Here is a 21884-nt window from a genome sequence, read left to right as displayed (position 1 = left end):
TTCTCACTACTTTTTAGCTACTATGCAGTATAACTACCTGCCATCACTGCCCGTGCCTATCATGCACGCCAGATAAAGCATGCACGTGGGCACCCTTGTCACGATAAAGAATCGACATGCAGTCGTCTAATTTAGATCGCTCGTTCGAGTTATGTGTGGGCGCCTTTGTTAAGCGAAATACTCGAGTGATGGAGTCGAGCCCTACAGCCGAGGATGATGGCCATCAATGGGTATAGTATACTACAGTCAAACTCTTTTATAGCGAACACCTTTTTAACGAAAATACCACTACAGCAAATTTTTTTGCGGTCCCGCTGGAGCCATATAGGTCCAATAATGGCCAAAAATTCCAAAAAAAAGGTCCAAAAATTCGCAGTAAAGGCATTTTCGTTAAAAAGGATTTTTAACGAAAATGCCTTTACTGCGAATTTTTTTTGCTGTCCCCTGGGTTTCGTTGTAAAGGAGTTTGACTGTAGTTGCTTTTGGAGACTGTGCGGTTTTAGCCAGGGATCGTATAGCAAGCACTGAAGCCGAACCGAAAACCGGAAAAAAACGTTTTTTTTTTACGAACCCGAACCGAACCGAAAAAAGATTCATACCGTTACCGGTTCGGGAATCGGTTCAGAGGTGAAATAATTGTACTGCTGACCGGCCTTTTTTTTTTTTTGTCTCTCCTGAAACGGTTATCTCACACCTTTCTCTTACAACCGTGCACGGTGAGCATAAACTCGCTTTCATATAGCAAAATAAACTGCCCATGAACCGGTGAAACCCGGACCGAAAAAAAAGTAACGGTTCGAATCCCCGTAAATGCCCCGACCGCTGACCCATTTTTTTTTTTGTCTGTGTGTGTGCGGGGTGATCTCCCTGAGCCGATCCCGAACCGAACCGATATATCTGAACCGGTTCAATCTGGTAATTTCGGTTCAGTGGAGCTAAACCCATAAAAACGACCCATGAAAACGTCATAATTTGAAAACTATTCAAGAACGCTGCTTATATATAGATAGATGCCAGCAACAGCAAGAACTTTCGCGACCGTCACACGCTGGATCTCCATGCGTCCCCCCCCCCCCCCCATATTTTTTCCTCATCGGATTAGCACGATTTTTGCGTGGGTCGGCCCATGATAGGTAGGTATGGGGGGGGGGGGGTCCCTGTGGATACGGCACAGCTCGCGACACACTAATTTAATCCCAATATCACCCAGAATTGACCGTACGATGGATAATGCACGAGGCTTGGAAGAAACGTTTATTTTTCGCTTTATTTATTTTCACTCGAGCCGAGACTGACCTGATCGACATTTTCTTTTTTTTGGACCACCAAACTACTGACGTCATTTACCACCGCAGAAAGGAGGGTGTTCAGCGACATCAGATACATTTCGGAGATAAGCTCCGAACCTTATTTTGTGTTCTTGGTCGGAAAAGGCGCGCCATTCTTTCTCTCATCATGAACATTCCTCGGGTGGTTCATAAACAATTTTTCGCTTCTAATATGTGATGTGACCCACTTGGCCTATATCATGTTTTCGGAACCGTCACCTTCCGATCTGCTAAAAACTGGCTAAGGCCGGCTTCACGCGAACGTCTTTCTTGAACCGCAAATCAATTGAGGCGTAATCTCATAAAATGAGTTCATTTAACAGTGTAGGCTCTTAGGACACATCACAACTTTCGCCCCAATCACGCTCATAGTTTGATAGAAAAGCAAAATTGAAAATTCCGGGCAACCATCCGGGCAACACTGTGCCGAAGTAAATCGCAACAAAAAAATGCTGGATACATGAGCGCCAGTGTTGCCCGCTAAAATGAGGTTCAGCTAATGCCTTCTAAAACGGGGCAGGTAACATAAGGTAACACAGGAGAAATTTAGACGGGCGTCCAGATTACATAATAATATTATTATTAATAATAATAAAAGGAAAAGAGAGGTGAAACAAGGGTGTGGGCTTGGCTTGGTTCCTGTTGTTTCGGTTTCAGTGGTTGATCGGGAATCGTTGCGGCGTTGGCCAGCTTCCTCTTTGGAAACCTGTGATTTTCACATCACTTACATACATACCTTTGGATGGCCGCTTCTCATGATTATTTCACACCAGGCGTCGCCTCGATCAATTTTATCGCAATTTTATCCAATTAAAAATTTCCGGAGCTACATATGACGTGTACGAAATGTACACTGCTTGCTTCACCGTACCTTTGTTAACGGACCCATTGGAACCTATAGGGAGCTCGATTGCCTTTAGGTTATAATTTTGAAGCAAACAGACGACAAATACGGTCGCGTGAAACCGGCGTAATACCCAAGAACAAGGACTTTCCGACATTCACACAACTCAACAAGGAAAACGCACATCGGAGCACTTAAACGAAGATAAGAGCACGGAGTAAACAGTACAGCGTCGGTGAGTTTGGCGAACGCCTCTTCCGCGTCGCCGACAAAATTGTACCAACCCCTGGTACCAACGGGCTTCGCAGACGACAAACGAAACGCAGACGATTTCGGAACGGGTAACGGTTATTAATTTTACCATTTGCTGTCACGCTTTTGTGGAAACTTTCTTTTTTTACGCAGTATGTTTGCCGGATTCGTATTTTCCATTCGAGAATGAACAAAAAGTGGAATGAATGAAACTGCTTCGCCTAATCTGTCATTCCCGTTTTTCTGGCGGTACCAATGTTCTAAGCCAGAGCGCTCCTAGCTGGAGGCAGAAAGAGGAAAACTGTTGTAAGAGCGCTCCGTTTTCACCAGCCCAAGATAGAGCTCGCGCTCCAGAGTGAGCGATCGGTGGCTGCCAGTCGATGATGCCATTAGCGACCAATAACGGTTTTTTTTTTATCTATCTCGACATCACGAACTTGTTTCTTTCCGAACACTACCGCGTTTTCTTTTTTCCTTCTTTACCATGTTTAGCGGAAACTGGAGTTCCTTCAGATTGCGAAACACTTTATGCTGCAGAGCGATTGCTGAACAGCAAGAGCGAAAAGTAATTGTGCAATGGAAACCATACCTAGACCCTTTATGAGTACAAGACGCAACGACTTGGCAAGCTGCCCACAACTATCTTAGGGCTCCGATTGCGTGCTCATGGGCTGCCTTACTGATACCGGAATGCATAGTTGTAGATCATACAGGTGTAGGGTTATACATTACTCCTTCGCTGGAATTCTACAGCTTCCATAAAAAACACAGAGATAAAAAAAAAACGAAAGCATCCACAATGTTGCAGCCATTTTGCAGCATAACAAACTTCCGGAGCAGCACAGATTAAGGAGAGTCTGCTCAGATGGCCAAGTAAGTAGAAACTCCTCCAAAATTTGCTTTTTCGAGAGATGTTTCCCTTCCCTTGGTCTCGATCATTTCAAAGCACTTTATGCGCATTCTACCATGCAGGAATATGACTCGAAGCTGACAGGAAAGTGGACAAAAAAAATATCTCGTTTATTTACAACCCCTGCATAAAACATCAGGCGTACATAACGTAGCTGAAAGACAGCAAGCATTGTACTTCCAGCATCAGGCCTCTCAGAGTCTAAAACTCTGCCTCGTCCTCTCACAGTAATGCGGGCCCCCCCCCCCGCACGCGTAACCCGCTAGGCGGGGGCGCGTGGGGGGGGCGACGCCACCGAACCCTTCGGACACATCAGACGCAACCGAAACTAGAGAGATAGAGATAGATACGACGCAACTCTAGCTAACACTGTATGGCACGAGTGGATGGTGAGACATTTAGAATAATCACAGAATACACGCGAGGCCGATCAACCTCTAGCAATGTGTAAATAGACTGCCCCTGTAAGGAATACACGCTCGTATGTACAATGGAAAACATCCTAAAGCAACCACGGCCAACAATCTTCTTTTTTTTTTCTTTTTTTTTTTGTGTAAAGCTCAAAGAAAGTTCTCCCCTTGGCACTCGAACAGCAGGTACTGGGTGTACACACTTTCTTCCACCTTTGCAGATCCAGACTAGACTTTTCCCCCTCCTCCAGGTCCCCCAAAAATGAAACGACACCGCCGGACAGTCCCCCCTCACCAGTACGGACCCTCGGTTATGAGGTTCCGCCAGCTTGCAAATTCAGTCCACGAGTCCACTTCCGCCCGCAGGGGGTCCGTGAACCGCCGGACCGGCTGTGGGGCCTGCGGTGGGACGTTCTTGCACAGCAGGCGGTAGTTCTTGCCCCCGTTACTGTCCCAGTGTTCCGTGCCGTTGTGTCGGAAGCACGCGCACATCTCAACGGTTCCGCCGTGCTGAGATGGGATCGGCACAGAGAACGCAAAGGTGTCGAAGAACGCCGCCAGGTGGCCGTTGGGAACGTAGCTCGCCGCATAGTCTTGTTGAGTCTTCCAGGCGTCGAATGTGACTCTCACAAACACTTCCTTCTCGAAGCTTACGTTCTTGACTTTGATGGTTCCGGTTAGGGAGTTCTCCTGGTTTCGAACAATGACGTTCTCTAGGCAGACACAGTTCGACTCCAGCTGGTGCCGGAAGGTGAGGTAATCCGAGGCTGGCTGGGTGAAGGTTGCCTCCCAGGTCGGGCCCGGATCTGGTTGGACGTCAGCTCGGGTGATGTGGGCCACGAACTCGTCGGACCAGCGCGGCGGACAGTCGGAAGGCTCGACCATGACCCGCACCTCGGTTAGCGCCAGTCCTCTGTCATCGGCGAAGGATACACGTCGTTGCTTGCCGCGTCCAGTCGGACTTGTGGGCTCGCTTTGGATTTCTTCATCTCGAGGCGACATGCACGGCTTTATGGGCGGTACGTTCGTTGACGCGCGTCTGAACCCATTCTTTGCGATTCGAGGGTTGAAGAGAGCTCTCTGCGGTGGCAGCACACAGGCACTCAGGCGGCACTCGGAAACATTGCTGCCGCCCGAAAAAAGTGGTGGCCCGGCTGACAGCAACATGTCTAAATCTGTTGGCATTACGGATGGAGGACAAACCGTGTATCTGCGAAACAAAAAAAAACGGGCAACTGTCACAAGATGGAAACAAAAGGAGAAAGCAGGCAATGTGTCAAAGTGTCCCGCTTTTCAACTGCACACGTCGCTGCACAGTTTGTCCACGGGAGACCCTGACACTGAATGATCAAGCAAAGCAGCAGACGACATCTGCTCGCGCCTGTCAAGGCGACGAGTAAACGTCGTAATAAACACAAGTCCCTGAGAGAACTGTCCTACAGCTGGCTAACCTTTTCAGTGACTTTCATCTTTCATCGTTAACAAGTCCCTGTCCAGAAACGCCACAACATTCATCGACCACGATTATGTCTCGCCAATGCCGCAAGGAATAGCGCATAAAATCGATATTCAGGGAGTTAAGTTCAAGGCTCTTGGACGACGTGAGTCGGTCAGTAACGCTACCACGATCGATGCCAACGACAACAAACGAGCAATTCCGAGTGGAAACTCTAAATATGATCACATTCACCCCAAAGACAACGTCGCGTTCTCCGTGCGCGAGGCGGCACGCTCAGCTCTCCAAAACAGACAACGCGGAGACCCGGCACTTCTGTTTGGCGAGAGCCGGTCAAGCGAAAAAAGACAACTTACCTCGAACTGAGCTACTGTAGTACTGATAAAACGTAAACTGGCCGTGTATTCTTCCTTCGTTGCGCATGCGCTGCGATATCTTAGAACCGGTCGCCAAAGTGGCCCAGTGCCGTTTACGAGCAGGGATCGTTCCCAAGAGGGGGTCCTCGCGTCGTCAGGTAGTGTTCACGTGCTGTTGGGATGCCCGCCAATCGTACGAGAGTGATGCCGGCTGAGCGAATCGTCCCGCAGGATAACAAGCTTGATTGTGAGCGCAGATAGTGCGGGCGGCCGACGACTGGCAAGAACGCAAAAAATCTAGTCCACGCATCGGTTGAGTACGCTCGCGCCGCAAATTGTGAATACGTACATTACTGCAGACGACCATTCAAAGAATGATCGCATACAGTAGACAACGCGTCAGGGTAAAATTACTAAGATGACGCATATCAAATACAGATACGTGCGCTATTGACATCGAGATTAGACGCCTTGAGGGGGGGGATACGAAAATCTGTTCCCAAAAATATACTCGCACAGAGATTGTGGGGGAGGTCAATACCTCTAGTGGCGAAGACAACGCTGTGAAGGTCCAAGGCCGCGACCTTCCGTCCGCTTCAGAGGCTCGGGCCAGACTGACAATCGTCCGTGTGGCGCCACTGCTCCGCTATTTTGCTCATTGAATTCTAGACCTCGACTTCGATCGCGCCGTACTCCAAAGGCCGCTGAATTAAATCATGCGAGGCTCGTATTCACAGCGACTCGAGTAACCAACCGCCTTCGAGTCCACGAGCCTTTGGATTGCGATTCATGGATGCGGGAAGTATATTGTTCTCGGGAATCAGTTTCACAGAAGAGACTGCGGAAAGCGCCGGGTGGGGCAGGACGTACGCTATTTTTTTTTTTTATTCCTATTTATTTCGGCTGAGAGGAGCGTGCGATGTCTGCAGAGGGATATGGCCCAATTTCCGGGGGTTTTATTTTCTCTCTCTCTTTGAAATCGAAAATACATAAAAGGGGCATTTTTACACGGGATAAAAACGGGGGGGGGGGGGGGGGGGGCATACAATATTAGTAGCACGTTGCTCCCTTCTGACTCAAGTTCATTTAACCCACACGGTAAAGGTGTACTGTACTAGCTGGACATACTATGAGGCAGGATGATGCAACACTGCTGGCAAGTTCCCTCATAATAACAATGCAATACATTTTGTCTTACCAAAAAAAAGCTGTGAAATGAGCCACCGCTCTATTCTATCTGCGACGAGCAGCAGCCAGCGCGCTTTTAATTTTCTATCGCAGTGATATTTCTGCGCTCCTGCGCAGGGTCAAACATAAAACAACAGCTGTCGTCACCAACCAGCTGTGTGATAGGATTTCAAGGGCTGGATAATGTGCAATAGAACAGGAACACATGGATGGAGCATGTCTGGGATGGAGCATGTCTGGGATGGAGCATGTCTGGGAATTGCTGCTGACGGCACATTGCACTTTTAATGAAGGGTAGAAACATGGATCAGATGTAGAAGGCTCTTTTATAGTTACGGCGAAGCAACGTGGTACATTTCATCATGACGCACCGGTTGTTCGAGTCCTTTAGAGCACCAAATATCTTCCGCACAATTTAACGCTACTGTTCCACATATGTGTAACATATATCATCACCATCATCCTACGCTAAATCACATCACGGTTGTTTGCAATGCCGTCAATTTAGCTACGTCTGGGCCCCATCGAGGCAGACATACTGCTAAGCACATATGTAACGATAACCCTGAATCAGTGCCTCATCATCTAAAACATTTAAAGTGCAGCAGTATAGGCGTTTCTTCATGAAGGAGGCAACATTTCGTTGAGTTTGAGGAACACGGGTATTGAGGACGACACATTAGTAAAGTCTTGCGTCATCCTGTGTTTTGTATCTGTGCTTCCCATGCTCAACGGCTCGCTTGTACCATTTTAGTTTGTGCTACGCAGTTCTAAATAATTATGTCACAAACACGTGTTTTGTGATGCAGCTGAGAGCTCCCGGATTCTAACTATGCTTCTGTACATGTTGTGTACATGTTCAGGAGCCAGCACAAAGCTTTTCAGATATATATATATATATATAGGATAGGACCTTTCTTTGCATAAAACCTCATTCAACCCAACATCTGCCATCCAAATTCATTTTTGGCTCGGTTAAACCTGAGTCCCCCCTGCACTTTTTGGCTTTCCAACTCCTGTTGGACCAACAGAGCATAGGAGCATAGACTACAAACAAATCCTAAAATCACTGTATAGTGCCCAATGTTCCCAAATTGAATCCATACACAACAGATTTTATCATGAGATGACTGATGTTCTGAGGCTGGAACGACATAGAAGGGACAAATACATACAAAGCCTCAATTTGCCTAAGAAATTAATGATGAAAGATGAAAGTCACTGAAAAGGTTAGCCAGCTGTAGAACTCGAATCCGTCGTATGAATGTGTCTATGAGTGAGAAAAAATGTAAGAATGAAAGGAGGATGAGTGAGAGAGAGTGGCTGGTTTGTCCCTTCAGATGACGCACCCTTGGAAGTCACTGAGGAGGCGTGTTAGCTTAGCTCAACTGGTAGAGCCCTGGACCGGCAATCCAGAAGATGTGGGTTCGAGTCCTACAGCTGGCTAACCTTTTCAGTGACTTTCATCTTTCATCGTTAGATTTTACCATATTTGCACAATGTATGGGGTCACATGCAATGTTGGTAAAAACTTTTTTTTTTAACTTTAGCCCATTAGCAGCACCCAATTTTTTTTATCCCTAAATTTGTAAAAAGCAGTCCGCCTAAAACGTTCCAGATGAAACATACAAGGTTTCCTACCTAATGAGCTGAAGGAACACTTTTATAGATGCAGTCCTTCGCATCATGACAGAGTATAGAGCACGAAAAGTATTATGAAAAACCCACAGATCATAGCTGACAAGATAGAAACCCTGGAAGAAACTGGCATGCCAAGCTCTGAAGTCACAGGAGGAGTCAGCCATTTCCTATTGGTTCTACTGGCATCATGTTGCTGTCGTACCAGTTTCAACAATTATGGCACATTTTTTTTAAAGTGTCAATTGTCTCCTTCATTGTAAAACTTGGTGCTCTACATTTATGTGGCACAACCCCTTTAAGTTGACGGCATGCACAGGCAAAGCATACGTAAGACAGGATACTAAGTCACAATACATGAAAGTGAACCGATAGTTACTTTGGTATGTTGCGTTCCAAAGTAGTCGTAGCAGACCAAGTACTGGAAAATCCAGAAGTTGCGCTTGCGTATTTTGCGGGGGATCAGTTTAAAACACACACACACACACACACACTATGGTTTGCTGGAACACCGTTGGCATCGAAGCTCCTTGATCAAACGTGATTCGGTCCAACACAAGTCAGATGAGTACAACCGATCCGTTCCTGACGTAGGGCGCGACGGGCCGATACATGAGGAGGTACTGGGACCACTTATCGAGGTCAACAATTTCACTGTCCCTGCAGGGAACAATCCATTCATAGTATCAACGTTTAAATTTTAACAAATCAATTTAAAACTCAAACAGGCTACCGTGCTACCTATCTTTAGAGTGTTGCTTCAATTTGCATAAGAAATACGAAGTATTCACATAACATACAAACAAAACATGTCCTTCAGTTAAAGTAACTTAAAGAAACAGTCTGATGAAAAAACAGAACCTGATTTTCCCACTCATACTGTCCAAGCACATGCAGTTGCTTGGGTCATGAGGTCATCATTAAAAGCTATAAAAACAGACAAAATTAACTACACGACACAGAGCGCCTGTGTCGTGTAGTTGTTCTTTTTGTCCGTCTTTTCAGCACTCTTAATGATGGCTTCAGTCGATTATCAACATGCCGAAAGCACAGTTTTTAACCCTTCAACATGTACTAAAAAAATCGTTCAAGAGGCGGGCTTCCTCGCGTTCTAAAGCTCTGGAAACTGATGTGGGCAACATTACCCAAGTATAAGACTGAGAATTTGGGCTGGTTGGTACAGAGTTAAAAGCGTTAAAAACCCCCCAGTGCTGGGCAAGACAGTTAAAACGACGCCAATAAAAGGCACAACCCAGGCACCGAACTCCAACCAAGGTGAAACCCTCTTTCGTCGACCGTTTTCGACTGACCTCCCGTCTCCGGTTCCTTCCTCCACCAACAGCCCGGTGATGTTACGTTCCGCTCGGAGAAATACCGGCCGATCCAAACGGGGTCCTCGCCCTGTAAGAGAACAACTCCCTCCTCAAGCGGCAGCAAACTGGCATGTTGTTACCACGACCTGCTAGATTATAACGACCGTGTCATGGCACCCCGTTCCCAGCGCGGCATTTGGAAGCTAGCGGTGGCGCTACTCATTGGCCCAGTTATTGCTTCCTCATCTTCTACGATACTTTGTACTTCAACTTACCTTAGTATTTCTGTACAAGCGGTGGATATTCCGCGGAAGATGTTTCATTCTGAGGTTGTTCACCATCACCGTTCTATGCGTTTTCATAGGCGCTATCGCTGTCGTCTGCTACGGTAGTCGTACGTCCGCTTCTGCGCGTTCAGAATTCAAATTTCTATCGTCCAATCGTGGTGCAGATCTCACCTGCCGACGCGTAGCGCCCCTAGCGGACCGTGCGGACGGGCTCCTCATAGGGGCTGCGGATTATGGCGTGGTCGTTATAATCTAGTAGGTCGTGGTTGTTACACACATGTACACAGTGTCATGTACAAAAGTAGCATAGGCGTTGAATGGGAATCATGAAGGCTTCAGCAGCAGAGACAGACAGGTTTCTGTCTTTGCAGGTAATTTAATCTGGCTTTCATGGTGCATATCATGGTATATTTCTCAATAACATTTCTCAATATTCAAGAAAATTGCATAAATTACAGGAACACGTCGCCATATTCGCCATATTTCACTGCATTTTTGCAAATTTTTATGTGCCAGCCAGATGGTGAGCGTCTCGAGAAAATAAAGCGAGAAGTAGGATAATTTGCGAGGCACGTGCGTGAAATGTGAAACGAGCAAGTGATACAGCTGCGGGCACTCGAGCGAGAACAAGGACCAAGACAAACTGTGGACTAATATTGTCCTCTTTCTTAGCCATATCACTGACCGAGGGTGCTCAGTTGCAGTGCTTGCTGGTTCCGAGGCATGTGTGCAAGTGCAGCACCACGCAGGTAATCCTCTATGCTGGTCACGTACCTGCAACATTAGAAAGGTACTGTAAAACCCTTAATGTTCACGATCAGTGTGCTTCGATATACCGGGCGTTTCGCGAGGATCCCCCGGATGAATAATTCGTGAACGGGTGGTGCTAGCGAAAAAGCTTTCTTCTCAGTTGTCATCCGTGAGACATCGGCCAAGACCTGAGCAAAAAGCGGCTCGTTTGCATATGCTCATTAATTAAATAAACCCCGTAACGATTGAATTTTACTTCGCACGCTTTCGGAACCTGTTTTCCCGATCGGAACATTCAGCGACATCTATGCCAGGAAAAAAAAAAAAAAAACGCATCGACACTTTGTGATTTTTTTTTAAAAGTAATTAATTGGTTTCGGTTCACATATTTCTTTCATGCAGCCACTTACCACTGCGCTCCTTTGCTCCGCTGTCCGGTTGCCAATTACGTGTTCATCCGCCTGATTCACACACGGGAGTGACGGAAGATAAGAAACTGACAAAAGAGATGCTGCATCGCATTCGTGGTCATCGAGAAGAAGACACGCTCCGCGGTGGTTCCTTATCTTCCATCACCTCCATATGTGAACCGGGCAGATGAACACGTAATTGGCAGCCAGATAGCTCTGCAAAAGAGCGCATTGGTACTCTGCTACATAAACCGAAACCAATTAATTACTCTAAAAATTACCAAGTGTCGACGCTGTTTTTTTTTTCTGGAACAGTTTTTGCTGAAGGTTCCGAAAGAGCATGGGGTAAAATTCGAAAGTCGGGAGTTTTATCTAATTAATGAGCGTATGCAATTGAGTCGTCACTGCTCAGTTCTTGGCTGATGTCTCAGGGGTGCTCACTGAAAAGAAAGCTTTTCGATAGTGCCGCCTGTTTACGAATTATTCAGCGAGGGTGTACCTCCGTGAGACACCTGGTGACCACTGGTTACCAATTCTAATAATTAGGATAGGCAGCACTATAATTAAGGCGCGGAAGTACGGTAAAGATGATCTCGCACAATAATAAGCACAAGAACCTAACACACCTACGCTAAATATCCTCATACCCATAAACTTTCTGTAATAAGTAGAAATATGACACAGAAGAGTAGTGAAAAGAAAAAAATTTATAAAATAAAAGCACTCAATAAAGCTCACTCAATAAAGAAAAAATCATGCAAAATTTTTACTGCAATACCCATACACTTTCTATAGTAAATAGAAACAGGAGGACAGTGAAAAGAAAAAAAAATGATAAGATAGAAGTACTCAATACAGCTCACTAAGTAGAGGAAAAATCACACAAAATTTACTACAATTTTTTTTTAGAATTGAATTTAAGAAGGAATTTAATTATATCCAAAAAATACCGTGACATTGTAACTGTTTACGCTTGCATGTTCTCAACCCAGTATATTTTGGGACTGTTAAAGCAAACATATACCTTTCGGATCTTACTCCTTCACCGTTTGAGCTTTGTACCTAACAGGTCCGTTACGACTGGCGTCTAAACTCTTCCAGGGTTCGTACAGATAATTTGGGAATTTTTTTAAGGGCTTCCAGGCGCCTACGCATGCTTTTTAGAGCAATTTCTCTGGGCACAGAACTGTCTCCTGTGTGCTCTACTGCTACAGCTGCGCAGACGTTATTCAAGAAATAGCTAGCGCAAAATATCAACGCGAAGTAACTGTTACAACACGTCATATCCATGTTGGCCATTTGTGGAGGGCTGTCGTTTAACTTACTTTAACGTGCACTTTACACCAACGTCAGAGCTTTCAGTAAGGATAGGTAGCATTAAACAAAAAGCGCACGGTGAACACGCAGACGCACGTGGGTACGGACAACGTTTGTACAAAGGGTTTCCAGATTATGTTGACAATGCTATCAGGCAGGACTAGATGCGCTAGGAGATAAACAAAAACAAAGCGCTGGGGGATGCCAGTGTGGCCAGACCGAGGTCAGTTAGCCATAGAAATTTTTTGGGCTGGGCATAAAGCCATGCCTACGACCCGATGACAAACTTACGCCTGCACGTATTGCTTCTCTTCCAATGATAAATAGTCAACATGTTCATTATCTTCCAGCTGTCTTTGCAGGAAAGCTGCCTGTTTTTCCACCTGAAAGAAAATATGAGAAAGAGCATCGCAGTTTCGGAATAAGCGAAAATCCTTCACTTACCTTTTCTAGACGCACCTTGAGATAGCTGGTGAGCACGTACTGCAGTCGATCGAGCTGCGTCGAAAAGAACACCGTTGGCACAACGCTTAAATTATTTACCGAAAATATACGTCAACAGTACTCCGCAAACACGACGCAGTACGTTTCTCGAGGATAATTCCACCGGGCAAAGTCCCCCGATAGGTTCATTCCCGAATGTGCCACGAGATGTTACAAACATGGAGATTGGCTCCAACCGCATAACTACAACTACTTTTTCAAAAATACTCGCAACTACAGAAGTGCGTGCCACTTCACAAGTGTTTTTACTCCCAGTAATGTTGTCGAGAAATACTATTTGATACTGAAATGATACTGAACGCTCCCGACATAGAAAGCCTAGCGCGACTTGGACCGTCACGTATCAGACACTCGATGCACATTATGCATCCTTCTTCGTCCAGGTGATAAATGATTGGAATAATCTGCTGCAAGATGTTGTCGTAATCAAAAACAGAACATACTTTCTGAACAAACTACATTCTTTACTGTTGCCATAAACTTCAGAAAGGGGTGGGGTGGGGCGTATTCTAGTGTATTATCTCTCTTGTTGATACTGCCGATTTAAACGTATGGTACAGACTTCAATTTTCTGTTGTGCTGTGTTGTATGTAGGTTGTGGTACAGCATCAGAATACCGTAATTAGTGCTGTCATCTATATGTTACGAGTGTCAAGGTATGCACATATTCTCTTTGTTTGTTATCTGAAATTTGCTTGTTGTATCTGCCCTTCCCGCTACGCATGCCGATTGGCAGCGCATGCGGTATGAATAAACAAATAAAATACAATAATAATATACTAACCTCCATTCTGTGTATGACCGACCTAAAGTCTGCTCTGCTCACGGCACGAAGGTTTTCCTCCATGTGATTCAGCTGATCTAACAGGCAGTCGACGATGCCTTCTTGATAAGGCAGCAGCTCGGGCGCAAAGGTCTCATTCATCCAACACTGCAATGCGGACAAGAAAGCCTCGCGCTAAGTACAAAAAAAAAAAAAATTCGATACTAGTACAATTTTTCAAACACCATATTACTTCTGCCAGACAGTTAAGCAATACCATTTTATCTAATCTTATAGCCACCCGAAATAGCTCGATTGTGCTGCCGTCGTCCTTGATAAAAGTTCCAGGATGAGACTACATAGCTTCGTGCACCCTGATACGGCCTCTAAAAGAAATTCCCTATTTATGCGCTTCATAACCAGGGAGTGACTTTTTCCTGTTAAATGCCCTTCTCAGATTCGGGGGGGTTAAAAATCGGGCACTATTCTGTAATTCGGGAAGAAATCGAGCGATAATTGTGCCTTCGGGTATTACCGGGTAATTTTGTTTCTCCTCTTGTCCTTTCCTAATCGCTCTACAGTAGAACCCCTTTGTAGTAAACTCTCTGGGACCATGATGAAATTTTACTAGATCAGGAGTTTTATTACATCAGGTGTGCCATTGAATGTATGGGATTCTATCGGGACCGCAGTTCTCGTTTACTATAAGCAGAGTTTTACTACAAGAGGAGTTACTATAAAGAGGTTCTACTGTATATCTAATCGTGTTGCACTCCTCCGAAGGCAACTCAAGGTCTAACTCAACTACTCACGGCTATTTTGTGTCCGAAGTAACTTGAAAGTAACTCGTTCTTTTTTTTTTTTTTTAAGTAACTCCGTAACTGCGAGTTACATTTCAGGCGCAAGAACTTCGTTATTAACATAGTTACATTTTTCACACGGTAGCTTAACTCGCAACGAGTTCTTTTTGACGGGTAACTTCTCGATCTATGGGTAAAACACTTTGTCAGGATGATCATGCCGGGAGAAGTGCATGGAGAGGTGAGCAGCTAGTATAGAGCATAAGGGTGAGAATATCTGTAGCAAGTTCAGAGAGAAAAAAAAAAAAAAAAAAATGAGACCCCCCCTCCCCACGAGGCCATCTATCTAATGTACAACGGTGGAAGAGAGAGCTGTTTTTTTTACGCCCGTTATGCTCAGGAATGTACTATAGTACATTTTTTCAGTAAAGTATGTTAGTGACAACTCCAAAATTCTTCCAACTTTTGCCCCCAAGCAACTGTTAGGTTGGACTGTATCTTAGAGAGCGCAAATTACCGTAATTTCACGCGTATAAGCCGCACCGCAGATAAGCCGCAGGACGCGTTTTTTGGGACGTTTTGAAAATTTTCTGGCAGATAAGCCGCGGGCAATACGAGACAACTGATTTGTGCGACAAAGGAGACCATAGAGAAGGCCATAAACCCTGTAATCCATACTCCGGGATCGGCACAGTGTACAACAGAGGAGGTCAGTTCTGGAGTTCTACCAGGATCGGATTGTGCCCTTGTCGGGTGTTTTTCGTGGGCTGATGGGTCAGTGATCTTCCAGAAGACGTGAATCACTGTCACCACTTTCCTTAAAGCTGCTTGGGGGAATGCACCAGGAAGATCAATCTACTCGAATGTGGACCCGTCCCTGTTACGCACTGTTCATGCATCGGCAGGGCAGTGCTGTTCCAGAGATACTGCCGGCCCTTTCGTTAAAATCGGCGTATGGGGAAAATACCAGGAAAAAATAGTCATCAGATAAGCCGCACCGGTGGATAAGCCGCAGGGCGCCCGTAAGAAAAAAAAATTGCGCATAAGCCGCGGCTAATACGCGTGAAATAACGGTAGTTACGTTTTTCACACGGTAACTTATCTCGCAACGAGTTCTTTTTGACGGGTAACTTCTCGATCTATGGGTCAAACACTTTGTCAGGATGATCATGCCGGGAGAAGTGCATGGAGAGGTGAGAAGTATAGAGCATAAGGGTGAGGACATCTGTAGCAAGTTCAGAGAGAGAGAGAGAGAGAAAAAAAAAGAGGAAGAGAGGGCTGTTTTTTTTAAGCCCGTTATGCTCAGGAATGTACTATAGTATATATTCAGTAAAGTATGTTAGTGACAATTCCAAAATTCTTCCAACTTTTGCCCCCAAGCAACTGTTAGGTTGGACTGTATCTTAGAGAGCGCAAATTATTTGCGTACGAAAATGTCCTACGTAGAAAAGTCGCGGAGCACACGTTGCACGTGAAAGAGCTGGCACTGCGACAACTCCTTCGAGTTCCTCAGAGCATTGCAATGGTTACGGCAATTCTCTCGCGAGAAGATAAGGTAGGAACCGAGAGGAAGATGACGGGATGTCTACACTCCATTTCGTTGCAGGTCGGGTTGAACCCAAATTGTACGTCGCGATGCTCTGCTCACGTGTCGCCAGACAGAGTTGAGTTGAAATCAACTAGAGGAATTTCCACGAGCGCGTGCTTTTACGCTTCATGTTCGAAGTCGAATTTGGCAGTTATTTAAGTGAAAGCCACGGGTGATACGACCAAAAGGTCGAATGACCGTGGAATGTGTGAAAAGTTCAATTTTTCGGGAATTTTTCTCTACGAAAAATGTGCGAAAAATAACAAAATTAATCGGGGAGTTAGGGTGGAAAGAGGTATAGTTTAGTGCATGCAGGTAATTCGGGTCCACCCACGGTCCCCAAATTTTTACCCTCAAGTCGCAGAACCCACGCTCCAATCTACATATTTTTTTTATTTATTTAGGATTACATATGGACTCACACACACTCATTACACCCATACTTGGACTTATCGAACACAACTCATTTTCCTTGTGTGTGTGTGACAGACAATGTCATGCCGGTAACCCCCCCCCCCTTCCACGTGACCAATATTGCTGCTCTCGTGGCCCGCCTGTCAGGCACTTATCGGGGCCAGGTCACTGAAATAGGAGGTTCGTTAGTAGTGATGAAGACGGTACACGATTCCTCTTGCACGTGTAATGTAACTGGCCAACCACGTGCCACCCCGGGATGGGCAATATTTACATACGTTGTAATTAAAATACTATTTAAAATATAAATACATGTATTTATATTTTGTATTTAAATACAGACTTGAAAAATGTATTTATAATTATATTTAAATACCAATTTACGGATATTTATTCCTGCAAATACTTTATAAATACTCTTAAATACAGAATATACTGACTCATGTCTTAAAGTTGTCCTGCATTTGACCTTTCGGGAAGAAGAACGAGTTTGGGGCGCAATTATGCCGGGTTTGCGCTAGCATGGGCATGCGACAAACCATTTTAGATGGCGAGTTTTTCACTGTTGTTGCGAGCAACAGTCTTGACTACCCGATTACATTGTTCTACGAAGCATCTTCGTCAAATTTAATACAAGCATTTGTTCATCGGCACCTGTGGAGATGCTGTTCTCCATTTGCGAATCTAATTGTACGGCCGAACAGAAGATGCCTAAAAAGAGCAGACTTTGAGAAATTTCTAATATTAAAATTGCCATGGTAATCTAACAGATAAATGCTATTCTTTCTTGCTGATTTGTCCTTATGATCATAATTATTTCAGTAATTCCAGATGACATCATCCTAAGAGTATTTATGGTAGTAGTTACGGTATTTAAATACCGTATTTATATTTTGTATTTAAATACTCATGTTGAAAACTATTTATGAAGAGTATTTAAATACTCCTGTCAACAAAGTATTTTGTATTTATATTTAAATACTCAAAAAATGTATTTATGCACATCCCTGGTGCCACCAATACGTTTCTTGTGGTTACGTCTTAACCAATGATACACCGGCAGCGTATCTGCCCAGCAAAATAGACTTGGCAAGAATTCTGCCCGTCTCGTTATCGTTGTTGTGAGACGATACATATACTTGACACGAAAGCCTCCTTATCAAATACGGTACTGCTTATTTTGAGACGCACGCGCAGTGATTAGATAAAGATAGTATCTAAGACGCTTTTCCCACACACGGCAACCTGCGCGGAACGTTAACAGATATGACGGTCGTCGATTTTCGAACGAGCTGGAGACGTCCCAAGCCGCGAGTGGTGCGGTGTTTTGATGCTCGCCGGTGCAAAGTTTCGAGGAGCTCGGCATATATTGTTCTTCGAAAGCCTCTCTTCTGGGACGTGAAGAGAGCTTTATCTCGCTATTGTGCATTACAAAAGGTCGTGAGGGGACCATAAAATGGCAGAATCTCCATCATTGTGTGCCGCGACTATCAGTACAGGGTTGGCCGATTGTCAACGAGCACCAAGCAGCTCGAGGTGCGTGGTTCACGAGCAATAAGCGCAAAAGAACCGCCGCGAGCTTGCTGAAGAGGAGGATCAACAGAGGCTCCTTGGCATATCACTCGTTTGTATTATTTTTGCAGTATTGAACGCTATAATGCCAGTCTCGCTCTGCAGACCATCAAGTGCCAGAAATCTAAATTAATAAATCAATCAATAAATAAATAATAGAGACATGACGCCACCTTTTCAAAAATAATCAAGGAAATCGAAGATGGCAGTTTTGAGAATATTTAGATGCAACATTGGCAATTTTCGCCTACCAAATAACTAATCTAAATTAAATAAATAAAAATAAATCTCACAGTTTATTCGATCGATTTATTTATTTTTTTTCAATTGTGCACGTAAAACGTGGGATAAAATCGGAAAAAATATGTTAACCTACATGCATATAGCAGCTCTTCCAATTCACATCAACTACCTATGTTGTCCCGGTACCAAGGAAGCACTTGGGACAAATTTGGATGCTCTGATTGCCAAAGTTGTATGCGAAGACGCAGTAATGTGATGCATTGGGCCGTGGCATTATTTTGACGGAAAAGCGAATCAGTCAGTTAGCTTTGCAGAGGGTGCTCCAAAAATTGGCTCCCTTTTTCCCTGGAGTGCATCACTTTCACTGTGAAGTGTGTGCCTTCACATTAATGTTCTGTTTTTGAAACAATATAACCCACTGCACAGTCACGACTCGATGAAATTACTCTACGTCACTTTCCTCTTCCATTGTATCACTCTCAACTGTTACAAGTAGTACTAACACTCTTAGTAAAAAAAATGGGAAACAGTCAACTGAGAATTGTACGAAAAACACGTTGAAACCGCTTAAAATCATTGCGATAGCTTTTTTAATAATAATAATAATAATTTATTATTCATCACAATTTTTTTACAAGTCAAAAACACCTGTTTAAGCCAAACGGCTTGTTTGCAGGTTGCAAACAGGCTAGGGTTCTGCTAGCTGCTTCGCTTGAACGGCCAAATCATGTAGTGCTCGGAAACGTGAAAAGGAGTTGTGCTGTTCTCTCACACGCTTCCTTATTATCTGTGGTGGCGTTTTCCCAACACTGTGGATACAAAGGTACACTAGGTTGCCCGCGGGAAACACTTTCGGGCTCTACTACATCCAATATTTTCAAGGAAAAATGCAAACGCTGCAGGTGTATCATGAACAACTCTCTATACTTTCAATCTGTTTCCTGAAACTCCGTGCAGAATGAAACCCAGGTGTCAGACATACACGTTGGCCCCCTTCTAGAAATTAATTCCAAATCGCATTGTGGTGGGCATTACTCACGGCCCATCACGTCGACATCATTCGACTTGAACTTGACCGCAGTCGTGAGCACAATTTCCGACCTATCGTGCTGACGTTTTACTACTATACACTACTATTTACCAGTGATGGCCAGTAGTTAACTACAAGTAGTTAAACTACTAGTCAAACTACCCGATCGTAGTTAAAAAGTAGTTATCAACTACTTGCAGAAATGTAGTGGCAACTACTAGTTAAACTACTGGCACCACTTGCTTCGCGTCGTAAATTCTCCCGTCTTTGTCTTTTTCATAAGTTCATACATTCTCCACCATTGAGCAGCACATACATCTCACCTGCTTCACACATCTCTCGGCGTCGAGATCACCCTATGAAAGTACAGCTGCATGTCGCCCACACGTCATACTTCCTGGAATCTTTCTTCCCCCGCAGCAGCAAAGATTGGAATGACCTTCCCAAAGCCTTGGCCATCATCGATAATACAGACACATTTCGAAATCATCTACGTACATTTATGTTCTCCTGATGTTTGCTGTGCATCATTTCATTTTTTCCATATGCCAACTATGTACCCTCATGTAATGCCCGCAAGGGCCCTTGAGGTATTATTAATAAATAAATAAATAAATACTATTTTGAGTAGTTATCTACAGTAGTTATGTTACTGCAGGCGCCAACTACTTCCGATTTCGCCGCAAGCTTTACTGCGAAATAATTCTGCAACTTAGTTTATCGAGCAGGCACAGAAAAAATCCCGCTGCAAGCTTCGTATTTAGGTGTCCAAGAACACTACAAGGGATTGACGTTGATGGGTTAAAATACGTTGCAGTAGTTAAAGACGTAGTTTTAACTACTCCCCTGAAAAGTAGTTGACCTACTAGTTAAACTACTCCATTGCGAAGTAGTTAGTGGCCATCACTGCTATTTACTAGTATACTTCAACGCAATACAAAGTGCTGTTACCCATAGGCAACATCACAGGATTGCACCACGTACATTGTTAGTGGCCACATTCTAGACTAACTAGAAAGGTCGTAGCTATAGAACTCTACCTATTTGTAAACAAATGACGTCATAGTGTTCGACAGCGCCACCAATTCGGTAGAGTTGAACTACGCTCGAAGCTAGTGGCGAACAAGGTCGCGCCCGGAAGCCACGGTCTTGAGGGGATTACGATGGTCCCTGAAAGGGACGCGACCTTTCGGTCCTACTTTTCTTTCAATAGGAGGCTGGGAACAAGTGCCCATTCGCGGTACCCTTCCGATCTGTTTTGGTTTCAGTGTGTCTACCAACGTCATGATGACATTTCTCGGGTACAGGTTTATTGGAGAGTTCTCAGCTTCAACTCGTCAAAAAATTCTGGGACAACACGTAGCCGCAGGAATCCTCCGCAAAGGAAAAGAGAATGCGCCGTAACCATGCCCCAGCTTATACATGACATATTGGACCAAGTGACCACCGGCTCAGCAGCGAGCCGAACTTACCGGTCTAAATACGTGTCACAAATTCCAGTACCCACCCGCCCTTTGTGGCAGTTAATTCAGTGCCCTTTTGTATTGTTCCTTCTTGCTTTTTTGTGAATTATTTCAATTAAACTATCTATTAATCAATTCAAATATTTTTGTTGTTTGTTAAGTGTGTGTAGAGGCTCTGTGTGTTTGAGTCACACCTTGTTTGTGCCTGCTTCTGCTCTTTGTCTTTCATTCGGGATCTCAAGTTCCTGCCATTAGCCCCGGTTACATGAACCCGACAGAAACGGGTCGAGTTGACCTATCGCACCTCCTCGCATCGATGCCCCCTAGAAGACTGGTTGACACGTCCTGATGGTAGAGGATAAGACCAACTCGACTCACTTTGGTAAACCTTTGGACAGCATGAGCCTACTCTCGCTTGATTTGACGTACAATCCATCTCACTCTGAAGCATGAAAGCAATGAGCCACAAAAGACATGAAACTTATTAACAGCAAAACTTGCTCACACAAAGACATCGCCACACTTCGAGCAGGCAGTTGTGAATTACAATTAACATTTAAAACACACAGATCGCACATGCACGCGTACACTTTTGTCACACAATGTCACATGTTGCGAGTGACGAAGAGCGAAAACGCCAACACACCAGTTTTTCGCTCTTCGTCTCCCGCTTTGTCTGAGAGCTTCCTACGCTGAGGTGGCGTTTAGTTTCTCGTAAGTACTGATAGGTTGCAAAAATCGCACCTCTTGAAGTTTCCGTACGACCTGAGCCGTTGAAGAGTACTCTTCATCCTGACCTTCCAGGAACTCAAGTTCTTGCGAAATATCCGAGTCAATGAGATTGTTGGCCATCTGCTAGACGAAGAACAAAAGTTCCGAGCACAGCAATTTTGGCGCCCCTTTTCGCGGCTCTGTTGCGGTTGCGCTGTCCTTGGTGAAAGAAGAGCAAGGAGGAAAGAAAGTGAGAAAGCAGAGAGAGAGTACGTCAGAATGGCGGTAAAGAATACGTACTTCAAAAGTCACGTTACCTTTAGAAGCGAATCGTGTG

At 44.7% G+C, this 21884-nt stretch overlaps 2 protein-coding genes across 4 annotated transcripts; both read right to left on the bottom strand.

Moving 5' to 3' along the window:
• Nucleotides 1–3428: 3428 nt before the first annotated feature.
• LOC135377327 (protein phosphatase 1 regulatory subunit 3B-like) lies at nt 3429–8844 on the bottom strand. Of its 3 annotated transcripts, none has more exons than XM_064609679.1 (2): nt 8762–8844; nt 3429–4954 (listed from the first exon to the last, which is right to left on the bottom strand). In XM_064609679.1, the coding sequence occupies exon 2, from the start codon at nt 4927–4929 to the stop codon at nt 4036–4038; it is 894 nt and encodes a 297-aa protein (XP_064465749.1). In that variant the 5' UTR covers nt 4930–4954; nt 8762–8844; the 3' UTR covers nt 3429–4035. The 3 variants fall into 3 exon arrangements, with proteins under 3 accessions (XP_064465749.1, XP_064465750.1, XP_064465748.1); XM_064609680.1 differs by lacking the exon at nt 8762–8844 and adding an exon at nt 6098–6345; XM_064609678.1 differs by lacking the exon at nt 8762–8844 and adding an exon at nt 5557–6011.
• A 90-nt stretch (nt 8845–8934) lies between these two features.
• Nucleotides 8935–21788, bottom strand: LOC135377328 (DNA replication complex GINS protein SLD5-like). The gene is made up of 7 exons (XM_064609681.1): nt 21581–21788; nt 13748–13894; nt 12904–12957; nt 12751–12842; nt 10668–10756; nt 9693–9783; nt 8935–9042 (listed from the first exon to the last, which is right to left on the bottom strand). Exons 1-7 carry the CDS (start codon nt 21686–21688, stop codon nt 8943–8945), a joined length of 681 nt encoding a protein of 226 aa, XP_064465751.1. The 5' UTR covers nt 21689–21788; the 3' UTR covers nt 8935–8942.
• Nucleotides 21789–21884: the final 96 nt, after the last annotated feature.

This window comes from Ornithodoros turicata, chromosome 1, assembly GCF_037126465.1.
Source record: "Ornithodoros turicata isolate Travis chromosome 1, ASM3712646v1, whole genome shotgun sequence".
Lineage (NCBI taxonomy): Eukaryota > Metazoa > Arthropoda > Arachnida > Ixodida > Argasidae > Ornithodoros > Ornithodoros turicata.
The sequence above is the reverse complement of the archived record's forward strand: the minus strand, read 5'-3'. Positions and strand labels throughout refer to the sequence as shown.

Bases quoted from the DNA above. Each gene is read 5' to 3' on its own strand.
- LOC135377327 (XM_064609679.1), bottom strand. From the start codon at position 4,929: ATGCCAACAGATTTAGACATGTTGCTGTCAGCCGGGCCACCACTTTTT.
- LOC135377328 (XM_064609681.1), bottom strand. From the start codon at position 21,688: ATGGCCAACAATCTCATTGACTCGGATATTTCGCAAGAACTTGAGTTC. The intron at 13,895-21,580 runs GTGCGATTTTTG...TCCGCATTGCAG, and splicing joins TCGTACGGAAACTTCAAGAG to TGTTGGATGAATGAGACCTT. The intron at 12,843-12,903 runs GTAAGTGAAGGA...ATTTTCTTTCAG, and splicing joins TCAAGGTGCGTCTAGAAAAG to GTGGAAAAACAGGCAGCTTT.